Raw genomic sequence first — 13,338 nt, 5'->3', positions numbered from 1 at the left:
AATTGAATGACATATCATGCACTTACTTTGAAGCAAGAACACTTTTTTTTTAATTCAGAAAAATACCTTTTTATTTTTTTTTAAGGACTGCTGGATATAACCTGTACAACCAAGATGAATTTACATTCATTATTTGTCATAACTTACACTAAATTAGAAATTCAAGTATGAAATGAGGGTACTAGCCCTTTAATAGTGTTCAAAATTTCCATATGCAGGGGTACTTGTGGCTACTGGAGAAGAATCAGTCTTTAACCCTTCACCCCCCCCCCCAAGGGAGATAATAAGTACAGATATCCTCTTCCCTAGGGGCAACTAGCTCAAAAGTGAGTGATCTCAAGGGCACTCCAAAAACGTTTTCTACAGCAATAACTAAGCTCTACAGAAGCACACTATGCAGACAAAAGGTGTAAGAGAATCAATGAATTCTTTAATTCTTGGTCCCTCCCAGGCCAACCTATTGTACAAATCTCATGACATCTGTTCCAGTTTCATCAGTCAATTTTTCAAGCTTCAAGCTTTTCTTGCAATTATGTACTTGTTCTTGAAGCTGAAAACTAACAAGGTTCCTGTAAATTAAGTTTACATAACAACCTAACAATTTGTGAAAATCACACAAATCCCAAGCTATATCCAGAATTATGCTCTTAATAAAATAAACTTTTAAAGCAAATTGGGATTTTGCCCTAGTTCTTTTTATTTTTTTGTTACTTTTTAAATACATTTGTATAAATAATGCTCCCCTAACTCTCCCCAAAACTTTTAAAACTGATGCAAACTCTTAAGAATGATCAAGCTTTACCTTATTATTAAAAATTTTTACATCTTAGACTACCAAGTTATCACAGAGGTTTTTTTCCGTACTTTGACCTGTTTAACACCTAAAAAGAAGAACACATACATAACACACACACAATCAGCCAGGTCAAAATGTGCTGCAGCCAACAATTTGGCCACCTACAATGAAATAGCTGCCAATTTCACACATGTCAGACTTCTATTCAGGACAAGATTTGGCCTCTGCTGCCTATTACTATTGCCAGCTTGCCTGCCACTCAAAATTTCAACTGAGATTGTACATACATACATGTGGGATTAGGTTACACGAGCGAACCTGCACTATTGAAAGAGGTCAATGAATTATAACTCAAAGAAACATTGATAAATAAAATAAATCAATAGAAATGACAAAAATTAAACTAACAGCAGACAGCTCTTTTTTGGCCTTCGGGGCCTGATCAGTGCAGTGATCTTCAACTAAGTGCTTAATTTGGACATAAAACCAAAACTTGTTATGGTTAAATATTATTATTTTTCTTTCAATATTCCCATTCCAGCTGATGTATATTATTTGAATAACAAATCTTATTAGCATGTTAAAATCACCTGAGGACAAGGCATACACTTTGTGCCAAAATTGCTTTGCATCAAGTACGTCATCTAGTACATCATTACCATCTTCAGGTATTTCTAATTTACTCTTGAAAATCACACAAATCATAAGCTATATACAGCATACAATTGGCAGCAAATTATTAAAAAGGAATGCAGTAATCTTTAATAATAAGAGTAGCTAAATAACAAATAGCCTAGTCAAAATGTGCCGGTAACCAGGGATTTGGCTTTCCACACAGAACATTTGTTAGGCATCTAGTCTGGACAAGGTTTGGTCTCTACCTTCTGTTACTATAGCCAGCTTGCCTACTTCTAAAAAACGTTTTGACTAAGCTGAAAAAAATGTTTGAGAGAAAAATGGCCACAACAAGCCCACTTACTGCAAAATAAGAAACATAAAAGTAACACTTCAAATTAATACAGAATATAAGCCTTGCAGGATTTGGCTCTCAATAAAATTAGTTAAAATAGCCGATCTTGAGTTTAACTACTCACTCAAAATGGGCTGACAGCCTGCAATTTGGCCACCTACAATGAAGTATCTTCCACTGACTTCACACCTTTCAGACTGCTTTTCAGGATGAAGTTTGGCCTCTGCTGCCTATAATTACAACAGCCAGCTTGACTACTACTAAAGAACATTTTGACTGGGCTGTGCAAGTGTTACTAGCATATAAAAAGCACCTTCAGGTAGATTACAGCAAAGCAGACTTTGTACCAAAACACTTTGCATTAAGTACATCATTACCCTCTACAGGTATTTCTAGTTAACATGTGAAAATCCCACAAATCTCATGGTATATTACATCATACATGTTGACAAAGCAATCAGGGGTACATTTTTCATAATAGGATGCAATGGTCTTCAGTATCAAGATTATTTGGTACCTAAATAGTAAAATGTTCGAGAGAAGAAATAATCATAAACATTTTTTCTTTCTCATCAGCATCGACTTCCAAAAGTAATGGATAATGACCACCTAAAACAAAGAAGAAATAAATCAAATTTTTGATTTCACAGGGCTTCAATACGAAACAACTATACATATCTTTTATTTCCTACCACTTACAAGTGGCAGGAATGGCTGAAATGGCCTTCACGTGAACACAACAGAATCCTATGCGTGTATAACCATGTAGAACTATTTATTCGGTATCGAAATTACATCCCAAATGTCATGATATTTGACTGAAACTCAGCTTACCCATCTTTCGTTTAGACTTCGAAACTTGCTGCTTTTTACCACCGTTTCAATGTTTTCCTGTTGTTCAAAAGGTGGTAGGGCCATTGCAGACCGTGATTTTTTTTTTACTTGAGAACCAGATCACAACACCCAAGCCTTTTCACGCTAAATATTAAACTACTGAGATTTCCTTCGCCGCCGTAAGCCTCCATTTTATCTTTCCCTGAATACTAGTTCCCAAGCTTCGAGCCCGAAGGTCTCAGACATGCACTGAAATTATGATATTCGTTATTTCAGGGCCAATTTAGAAATAACGGTAATCGTTATTTTGGTGTCGAGATCATGCTGATCACAACTGAACGCACATTTACCCCTTTCCTCCGCCATCTTGAATGTTGTAAGACAGTGGAACCGAGTCCTTCTCTTTATTTAACACGTGTAAAGAGCATTGGTAAAGAGTGCCACGAAATTACTATATCCATAAATTTGGTGCCAATTTAGAAATAACGATAATCGTAATTTCGGTCTCGAGATCATGTTGTTGTATTCGTTATTTAATGTTTAAGGTTAAAAATAAGTAAAAAATCACCGAATGACTCCACAATTTTCCGAAACCAAACGAAAAAGAAGTCTTAAACTGCATGAAAAAGCTCAAAAGCCAGCGGTTGTAATGATGCTATTATTATACTATGACAAATTTTGGATAAATCAGGTGATTAGGTGTTTGTACCATTATTGGACCTAACTGCAACGAACGAAAAAATTCCAAGAAGTATCATCTTTAAAATCTTGGATTTTAGACTTAGTTATCACCACATTTTCAGCCGATTCAAGGCCATATACACAGAAACGACTGTAAACATAGTTAGGGTTAAGTCTGGTTCGGGCACCGCCAACTGAGGCAGCTTGGAGTCACCCTTGATTTCGGAGCATTGTATTTCATACTATATGCATGTGCTTTGGAAAAAAACTGTAGAAATAGTTGAGAAATATTTATAATGTTATTTCAATGAACTATTCCGGTCACACGTATGAATAGCGAGTAGAGACGAGCATTTGCGGCAAGAGGAAATAGTTAATTGAGGACAATTTTGTACGCGCATGACATGGTCATGCTAATCGCAAACAAAGAATACTTGTTTTAAAACTACCGGAGACGTACTGGCATTCCACTATCACTATCCGCAACGTTTTGATTTCTATCTCAAATTTCCTCTTTTTATGTGAACACCGCATATCATCGGCCTACACAAAAATTCAACCGTCTGCGAAAGGTCCTCCAAAATGGATGCTGAGTGATTTCAAAGGAAAGCGCACAACGGAAGAAACTAACTTTGCTTTCTACTACAAAAAAGATTGTGCAATTTTTCTTTTTCTTTGAGAAAAGAGCATTTTAACCTTTAAATCAGCGACTTATGCCAAAAATAGCCGCTAAATTTGCGAAGAGAGCAAGCTGCGAATACGATACCTTGAGTTAATTATCCAACAGAATGATGGAACGGAGGAAGAGTGGATCGACGGAATATCCTCAAAAACGTGAAATCCTTTTTGGTACGAAACAGAAGCCTCAAGAATGGAATTGCTATGAAATAGGAAAATTCTTCATAAGTAACAGGCAAAATTAAAAGAAACATAGAGAATCACTGTTGGAGCCCAGAAAGAACGACGAGGCTTTCGAGCGAGACCCTAAAAGTTATTTTTATCATTATCTCTATTACTATTGTTAATATTATTATTTGTTAGCATTTAATTATTGGTTGAATGCCAATGAGATACTATATTCTTGAATCATCTTTCTCTTGCGGAACAGGGTACTCATAAATATGTGGGTGCGGCTGGTTTTCTGTTTTGCTTGAACGACAAGTATTCTTCCGCACTACCTTCAAGCGTCATTATACAACCTCTAGTTCTTTTCAATGCCAACAAAAATTGTGCTATGCCAGTAGCAACATGCAGTCTTTGACGGTCTATCTTTGAATTGTATTTTGAGGGACCAGTGTATGAAACATTGGAAACCGTCATATATGCTTTCGTACTATTCTGCGATAACGTGAAAGTTATCATATAGGATCAAAACAAAAGTAGTTTCACATTAAATATTCTTATTTTCATTTTCTTCAAATTTCAGCGATGTGTAATTGCTCGACTGAAATGTGAAAATGAAAAATAACTTCTATATGAAAGAGACACTTTTTGATAAGAAAAGGAAAGGTATATATGGTCTGGATAGCAGCAGATATGTCACGAATTTAAGAAAATATAGGACATTGTTTTGTTCCCACTGTTTGTTTTGTCCAATGAGCATTTTGATAAACACTTTTGTTTATCAAAATGTTTTGAAAAATTCATCTTTGTACTTTTTATAAATCAGAACTGAAGATGACAGAAGAACTATCGAAACCTTTTTTCAACGTTTTTGAAAACGGGTATTGACATATTGAGGAAAAAATAGAAGGTATATATCTAAAATATATTTTCAGATTGCCACGTTTTTTATAACGGGTGTAAATTAAAAATGAAATTAGTCAAAAGCAATCACGACTCTCAAAAAATAAAACCATTTCTTTCATAGCTATATTAGAGCGGCAGTTCTTTTCTAAAAGATGATCATCAACATTTCTAAGTCTCTTCCTCTTTCCGTTTTGGTTAGGGAAGCCTCTCGAAAGCGATATGTAAAGTTGCAGGCAAAATATCTTAAAATAGTAACATGATCGCCGGGACATTTCCCGGTGACGTAGATGTACGTAACCTCATCGTGACAATGTATAAAAGATATTTCGCTTTTAGGAGTAAACAGAGTTTTCCGAGCTTTACACGGTGAAGAAGATCTGTGCAACTGTTTGTTCTGAACTTTAGTGGTCCTCTTAGCTAGCGAAAAAAAACTACAACACTACAATAAGGTGAGGTAAAACAATTTCTAAATACTCATTTTGTCAATCTTACTCCAAAATCTTATTCAGTTCTCGCACCGATGGAGCAACACGTTATCTATTACTGAATTTCCTCGAGTCCGTGAATTGAGTAAACTTCAATAGGTTAACTAAGGCAGAGATTAGATTTATTGCCACGTGTTTCAAGAAAAACGGATGATTCATTTGTAAATACATTCGAGCCAAAGTGTTGGTGCCGTTCGGTAAGTTACTTATTAAAAACAACCTTCAGCACGGCCACTAAGTTCGCGTTCACTTCGAGCGCTCGCACGAACTCCAGCCGAAGATGTCTTCAAATAGTGAATGAAACTTGGTCATTTTTTCGCTTCGTCAAGGCCATGAAACTAAAATAAACTGGTACTGATAGCTTGAGGAAAATTATGGCGGCTTTTATCAGTCGAAACTCACCAAACCTTGAAATGAACAACCCCCGTACACTACTGTCATTTTGTGTAAACTGATTTACCCAATTCTTTAACATGATAATCGTTCGTCAGTACTGGCTGTAATTTAGAATTATCAATTGAATCTAATATATCATAGCTTTGTCATTGATGCCGATTGTCGATAACAAAAATAGTAGATCCGTTCAGTTCAGCTTAGTTCCACAGCATCTGCTGGGCTCGATGATAGTTCAATAATCACTATTTCTTAAAAAGCATCGAAAGTAACGAAACGAAACCGGAAGTCGCATGGCCAATTTTAGATCTCGATACCACGAAAAAGATAAGACTCTAATTATTATTTACTCAAGTGAAAACAAATTGATTAGCTTTCGTTTCGTTTCTTCTACTCGGAGTGCTGATTCTACAATTTTTCATATCTTGCTAGTGTTCGCTATTCGTCGCTGAGAAGCTATTCAGTTATTCTGCATGGCTAGTACCGATTGCTTGCTTTTCTGTTCGAAGTTCTTGATGTTTACTACTAAAAATTATCCATCAAAATCAAGAGATCATAATCTCTTTATCAAAGCTAAGGTTTGTCCATGATGCGCAGCATCCGTTCAACCCAAAGATTGCGGGAGCAGGGTATGGGACTTTCCCTCGAAACAAAATACCCAATTGTTGACTTCCGCTCGGGTTCCCCATATTTTTCGGTAGTCGTAATGGCAGCGTCTGAGACAAAACTACCTGGAATCGAAAGCCAGCGTTTGATAGTTTTAGCCACCAATGACGCAATAAAAGCTCAAAATGCTTTTTTTTTTCGAATTTCATGATATGATTTCCACCATTACATTTAGTGATATTGTTTCATCACTTGTGTTTTCAAGTTTCCAACGCCATGCGGAATAATCACGGAAATCTTTACAGGAATTGAAGTTTAAATCATATCATCATATTGATTCCTTTTTCTCAGCATGTCTTCACTCAGTCTTCTAGATGTGGCCGTAGAAGAACGGAAGGAGGAATTGGGCGAGAAGGCTGTGACTTTCGTTTTTAAAAAGGAAGACCATGCGAAGATTCTTCTAGACAACCTTTGCGACATGCAGGCAGGAAATGAGGGAATCTTGACTGACGTGAACCTCATTTCCAGAAGAAAAGACTCCGAAGAAAAGTTTCATTCTATGCTCCTAGCGGCAAGCAGCCCAAATGTTAAAGGTCTTCTTATGGCAAGGAGTGTCAAAGATTCCGCGAGGGCCATTTTGCTTGACGGATCGACTAAAGAAACTCTCCGGTGTCTTAGAAAATTCATCTATAAATGTGAGTTTACGATAGATGAGGACACTCTACAAGACCTTCACAACTTTGCCGTTCAATTTGAAATTGATGCACTCGCAGCTAAGTGTGAAGAATTACAGGATCATCAGGGAAGGATAAAAGTGGTACCTGACGATCACGGAGATGTGCTTTTGGAGCTATTGAATATGTTCTTCGAGAAAGAACTAACCACAACAACCATAGAAGACTATCAGGGAAAGATCCAGTTAGCTGTGCATGGCCCCCTCGTCGCGGCTGCGTCACCGGCCCTTCAAGATATCATTTTGCAAGGTTGTACTTCTCAAGGAAGGCACCCCATTCGTCTGGGCATCCATGCTAATGTTCTTCGTGATTTCATTGGTTACCTCTACTCGGCGAAAGTGACTCTGCAGCGCGAAAATGCTGTTGGTCTTCTCAGAGCCGCGTGTACTTATCAAATACCAGCACTTTCTCAAGTCTGTTGTGAATGGCTGATTGCCAAACTGGACACCTATGATGTGGTGGGTATCCTGTGCTTGGTTCGCGAATTAGATTCTGAGCACACTGCAGAGCTGGAAAGAAGAACAAAGAAAATTATCATCACCAATTTCAGTTCGTTAAGTGCTGAACACGGAATCAATGCTCTTGGCCATGAAGACTTGATGGAAATCATCCAGGATGAGGACCTTGAAATTGAAGATGAAGAACATGTCCTTCACGTTGTCATGAAATGGTTGGAGTTTGACGAAAAGAATCGTCTTCCTCACCTGAGCAGGTTGCTGGTTTGTGTCCGCTTGGAACAGACAAGCCTTGACTTCTTGGACACCATCCAGCAAGATCCAAGAATCGGACGCTCTCCTGAATGCCTTGAGGTAATCGAGGAGGCCCGACATAGGCTAGCTGACCAAGGCCACTCCATGTCTCACTCCAGTAGTCACGATGATGAAGGTTTCCAGGGGAGCGAAGAATCATATGATGGCGACTCCTGGCACGAGGTTCCGCGAGAAGAACTCGAAGGCTTGCCAACCGCATCTTACAATGGAGAAGACTTTGAGGATAGTAACTTGCGCGAAAGTGACCATATTGACGACTGTTATAGCTGTTACACAGGTGACAGCTATAACAGTAGCCCACGCGAAGATGAACATGACGACAGTTACTTGCGTGACCGATATGACAGCAGCCCACCAGATAGTTACTCGCATGGTTATTCTGACGACGAAGAGGCGAGCTACTTGTCGGGCCCGAAAAGGAAGGATGGCCAGCCAGACATGCGCTTTAAGGTGAATCGAAGGATTTTCTGTAAAAGTGGAAAAAACAAAGATGATTCCCGGGACTTGAGGCTGAGGGAACATAGGAGAGAGTTTCCTGGTCCGGTTAAGAAGAATGGAGAACCTGATATGCGATATAAGGTAAATAAGGAATTATTTGGAGCGTTGAGGAAAACGTCAGCATCAATTTCAACCAACGTACCAGCAAAGGTTCACCCAGTGAAGAAGGATGGTACGCGTGACATGCGGTACAGAAACAACAGAACAGCACTCTGCGGCTCCTCCTATGTTTCAAGTTCCGCATGTTCTGTAGTTACTGGTACGCTTACCGGTGGAACAAAATCTTCTTTGGGGCCGTCCTTGGCTAAAGTTTATACCGAGGGACCTCTGAAGAAAAACGGCGCACCTGACATGCGCTATGCGGTGAACAAGCAGCGTTTTGGTAATCTCCCCGCCGCTACAACCAGCTCGCGAGGACCTCTTAAGAAAGATGGGAAACCGGACATGCGTTATGCAGCGAACAGACAGTCGCACCATCCTCCGCAATCTCGGTCCCAGGCGCAAGGTCCATTGAAAAAAGATGGAACCCCTGATATGAGATACAAGGCCAATAGGCGTTGATACAGACACACTCACGTGTATGTTAGATTGCCATCTGTTATAATTGTTCCCAAGTACAGCTATACAAGTTTTTCATATGACAAACAATTAGCTTCGTTGTTTTTACAAACATTTTCAAATATCTATCCCTCGAAGGAAAGCCCACTCTTTTGTAAGATTATTATCGAAGTTTGTTGTAAGTGGCCACTTTGAATCGTAGCCAAAGTTTTATTGAAAAATTATAAAGAATAGGAAAAAATGGAAACGATTCTTTATCTGGTTTTTAATGTCGGAATAATGAAGGAAAGAATTGCCACATCCAGTCTAGTTTCGACCTAATTTAGTTGCTCTAGATCATAGGCCATTAATATAAGTCTGTCACATTCTTAATGCATCTTTTGGTAGTGAAAAAATAAAGCTTAGAAAAGGATCGCTTATGATTGTTTCAAGTTTGGCGAAGCGCGAAGCGGACACGGAAATGCGTCAGCGCCAAATCGTCTTCGCGTTCCCAAACGAAGGAAAAAACAGAACTCCCAAGGGACCAGTCGACTGGTGCGGGGAGGATTGGGTGGGTGGGGCTTAATTTTATCACGACAACTACTTCCTCTTTCCATTCGTAAACAACCGGACGAAATGTCTGGTCATCAAAAGAGTTGACCGGACAAAACCTACATCTGACCAAGCATTGTCCATTGACCGGCCGTTATTTCAAGCCCTTTCAAGTTTAAGTTTAGGTTTAAAGAGGGATGTTTGGCGGATTTAGCTCACGTTTGCAATATCTTTCCAGCTGTTGTGAAGTAAGTTGTCTATTTCACGCGCTTGAGATGTACTCATACTAGTCTTTCCACATTACAACATTTTCTCTTTTCTAATCGTAAGAAAATACTACCAATTTTTGTTTCCATCGTATTTTAATAGCAGAAATGCGTCATTTGTACTGAAGTTCAAGCCCTTTCCTAAGCTGTCCCGATATCTTGTAGCGTGAACAGTGCGAACCTCTGGTGGATATTGACATAAACACAAGCTCGAAAGGGCCGTGATTCTCCTAACCTAGATTTCCGAAAATCTATAAACCCTTCCCTTGGTAAACCAAAAGTTAGCTTTGGGTTTATTAAGCAACGAAACTCTCCATTCTTAAGATAGATTTCGCAATAGAAAACAAAACAAAAATGGAACAAGCTACACATTCAGTAACGGGAATATTTTGTTCTAATCTTGCCCTGAACACCGCAGGCGAGAAAACGTCTTCTCGGCAGTTCTCCTTCGTAGGATTGAACCGTACTCGCAACTCCATTTCTTCTCTTTCTACTTGAGTACGATGTATCACAACTCTCGGTGGAGCTTGCTGAAGGTAGGTATGTATTGCTATCGAACATTATTTCAAGACTATTTCAACGCTGACTGATACAAAATTACAAGAGATGTGAGCGATTTGTTTGCGTTAACTGAAAGTTTTCACAGTTTTCTAGGTCATCACCCACTAATTCGTTACCAGTCCACGGGACACTTTAAAGACAAAATAAGAGCACTTCAGGGCCCGAAAAATCCGAGCTTTATGCTTTTGAAAATTCTCTTCTATCGGAATTGGCTTATACATGTGATAAGCTAAATATTGACGCCAAAAAAAAGATTCGTGTCAAAGGCACTTTAAAGGGTTAAAGGGTTAACTTGTTTCGTTTGGCTTATATCTTCATTTCCTTAAGTTGCTACACGAGATTGTTTTACATCAAGTTATCTGACGGCTCTTCCAACAAACAACTGGCTAAAAAAAGTGTCGTTTCACGTTATTTACTTTGGTAAGTTTACCAGAGATTGTCCTAATAAGTTTTGTTGGCTCGCCTCCCAGCTTCACAAACCGCACAAAACACATCCACAGATATCCAGACATTTCTTTACTCCCTTTTATTAGGTCATTAATGCTAAATGATGTCACACGACAACCAGCCATAGCCCGTTCTACACTACAATTAGGACATAGTTTGAAACTTCTGCAACAAAACACCTCCACGGCATAAAATCGTATATGGCGATACATGAACAACTGCTTCAGGAACACTGTCTTCCTTTTGATGTTTAAACCATGCACTGGCCCACATTTTTGTTTGCTAATATAACAGAACTTTTCCGCTATCCCTACCCAAGTAACAACTCATCACTCTAAACATAATAACATGCACTGAAGAAACGTTACATAAGTAATTCTCTTGAACACTGTGATCAGTTAATCTGTTGATGATAGCTTCAGTAATACCTAGCGAGCTGCTGGGGTATTGTCATCTTCCAGTTACATTAAACCGTGAGGTGTTTCGTTTCTTCAGAAATAAGGAACATACCACAATTACTGCAAATCTATGCCGGACTGACTAATTTAGCTAGAAGAGAAGAGTTCCTCGCAGAAAGTCTTGTAGTCGTAAGCTCCCGGAACTTCTCGGCCCTTGTCGTCAACGTAAGGATTCATACGATCAATACAGAAGTCGGCCTGCTCCTTAGTGAGAGACTGAAAAAGAGAGGCAAAGAAATCAAGATCGAAAGCAGCAAGAGAGGCATTATCCAGTTATGTACTTTGTGGAAACTAACAGTAAACTTCAAGGACCGGCATCACGACAAATCAAATACTTCTCTTGGACGTGAAAATCGTTCAACAAATACGAGCATTATATGATGACTCTCTTGGGACGTCTAGTAAGTTTCAATCAAGCTACATTCTCCTTCCCCTCTCATAAGTTTAAATTTGAGGTGTAGATTTTACCTGATAGAGCTCAGCCTCAGTAACATAGAGACGTTTTCCACCCTCAGTGAGCGCCTTGAAGGCGTTGATGACTTCCTGGCTAGAGCCAACATTTTCTGTTTCACGACTGATCATGAAGGCCATGTACTCTCCCATCGACACCACACCGTCACTACGTAGAATTGAAAGCGAGAGACAATCAGTCAGTGACACAAGAATAAACAGAGACAAAGACAAAAATCTACGCCGTTCCAACTGAGAGCGTGGTGGCTTTACAACAAAGTTACGACATACCAGCGGTGGTATCAACACGAAAGCACAATTACCACTAACTCTCTCTAAAAAAAGAATTTTGTCGTGTTATAGATTCTCATAGACTCAAAGTGTGAGCTTATCTGGTAGAGAGCTATTCGTTAATACTATCGAGCAGTGCTCTTCCTTATTCTTTCCAAAGTTTTGTCTGTAGCTGGAAAACGTGGGTGTGACCGAATCAATGAGCGGTAACCACCTGCCAAAGCAGGAAGTGAAGCCAAAGCAATTCAGTGTGGCCCAGGCCACTTACCCGTTGGGATCCACCGTTCTGAGGATGCTTTGGAACTCCGGATCTTCTTCGCCCTCCTCTACAATGGAGAGATCGTAGCCAAGAGAACGGAGACATGACTTGAATTCTTGATGATCCAGGTAACCAGTCTTATCCTTGTCAAAGTGCCTGTTGAAGAGATTAGAGGGGAGAGATCAAGTGCTGAGTAAACACAATTCATGACTGAAGGACGAACGAAAAATTCAAATACGGACCGTGGTACAGCCTTACAGCTAACAAAAATGAAAACTTTTCAAGAGCCATAAATATTAATGTTGACTTTAAGAGCCGAAAAAGTGACATTTCAAAACAAGAAGTCGAGTGTAATCTCGAGTTTCTAATGGCCTTCTCCTGAAGACAACACAGCTTTAAATGCAAAAAACTGGAATGAAAACCCCAAGAATTAAAGCGAACAACTTTTTCGACGACCTACGAAATATTTAACAGCTTTTTGTATTGCAAGTGAAAAGAAACTTACTTGAACATGATAGTGAATTCTTTGAGTGTATCCTCAGAAACGCCAGTGGTATTGCGGGCCTGGATTTGCTGTTCAAGATTGTGTTTCATGCGCATGGCAAGTTGATCCAGCTGATCCCACTGCTGAGCAAGGTCCACTGTGCTATGTTCGGTATACCTTAAGTAAAAATCAAACACGTGTTAACGCACGAGTATTAGAAGAAAATAACCACGCGTCCAGCACGTGAACACCACCAACAACATGCAATGTTACTTTATAGTACATTGAGTGCGAAGCTTTCTGGGCATGCATCTAAAAAGAACTCAACTAACTTGTTGTCCAGGATAAGAGCCTCTTCCATTTGAGCCCCAAGATCCTCCAGGATCCTAAGGTCCTCTTTCCTGTCTGCTATCTCAGCACTCTTCTTCTTGACCTCGGCCAGTTGATCTTCAAGGTCCCCTTGACCGTCAACCATTGCAACCCTAAGAAAAATGAAATATACAGTTTAAATAAACGT

The 13,338-nt window shown here is 39.3% G+C and overlaps 2 protein-coding genes and 1 long non-coding RNA gene across 3 annotated transcripts in view; 1 reads left to right on the top strand and 2 right to left on the bottom strand.

The window, feature by feature from the left end:
- Positions 1–42: 42 nt before the first annotated feature.
- Positions 43–2,983, bottom strand: LOC149047579 (uncharacterized). Its single transcript, XR_016185559.1, has 2 exons — positions 2,601–2,983; positions 43–2,375 (listed from the first exon to the last, which is right to left on the bottom strand). It is a non-coding gene; the product is annotated as an uncharacterized LOC149047579 (long non-coding RNA).
- A 2,334-nt stretch (positions 2,984–5,317) lies between these two features.
- LOC113682999 (uncharacterized) lies at positions 5,318–9,486 on the top strand. The gene is made up of 2 exons (XM_027200203.2): positions 5,318–5,479; positions 6,866–9,486. Exon 2 carries the CDS (start codon positions 6,867–6,869, stop codon positions 9,075–9,077), a length of 2,211 nt encoding a protein of 736 aa, XP_027056004.2. The 5' UTR covers positions 5,318–5,479; position 6,866; the 3' UTR covers positions 9,078–9,486.
- Positions 9,487–10,935: 1,449 nt separating this feature from the next.
- Positions 10,936–13,338, bottom strand: part of LOC113682595 (spectrin alpha chain, non-erythrocytic 1) — a 28,604-nt gene continuing 26,201 nt past the window's right edge. The window contains exons 57-61 of the mRNA XM_089202863.1: positions 13,154–13,303; positions 12,843–12,998; positions 12,347–12,493; positions 11,806–11,956; positions 10,936–11,553 (exon numbers count right to left, since the gene is read on the bottom strand). Of these exons, the coding sequence (XP_089058989.1) occupies positions 11,425–11,553; positions 11,806–11,956; positions 12,347–12,493; positions 12,843–12,998; positions 13,154–13,303 (733 nt within the window). The 3' untranslated portion in view covers positions 10,936–11,424. The remainder of the gene's footprint in view (positions 11,554–11,805; positions 11,957–12,346; positions 12,494–12,842; positions 12,999–13,153; positions 13,304–13,338) is intronic.

Source organism: Pocillopora damicornis, chromosome 4 (genome assembly GCF_964200805.1).
Source record: "Pocillopora damicornis chromosome 4, jaPocDami1.2, whole genome shotgun sequence".
Lineage (NCBI taxonomy): Eukaryota > Metazoa > Cnidaria > Anthozoa > Scleractinia > Pocilloporidae > Pocillopora > Pocillopora damicornis.
This window is presented reverse-complemented; position numbering and strand designations above follow the sequence as displayed.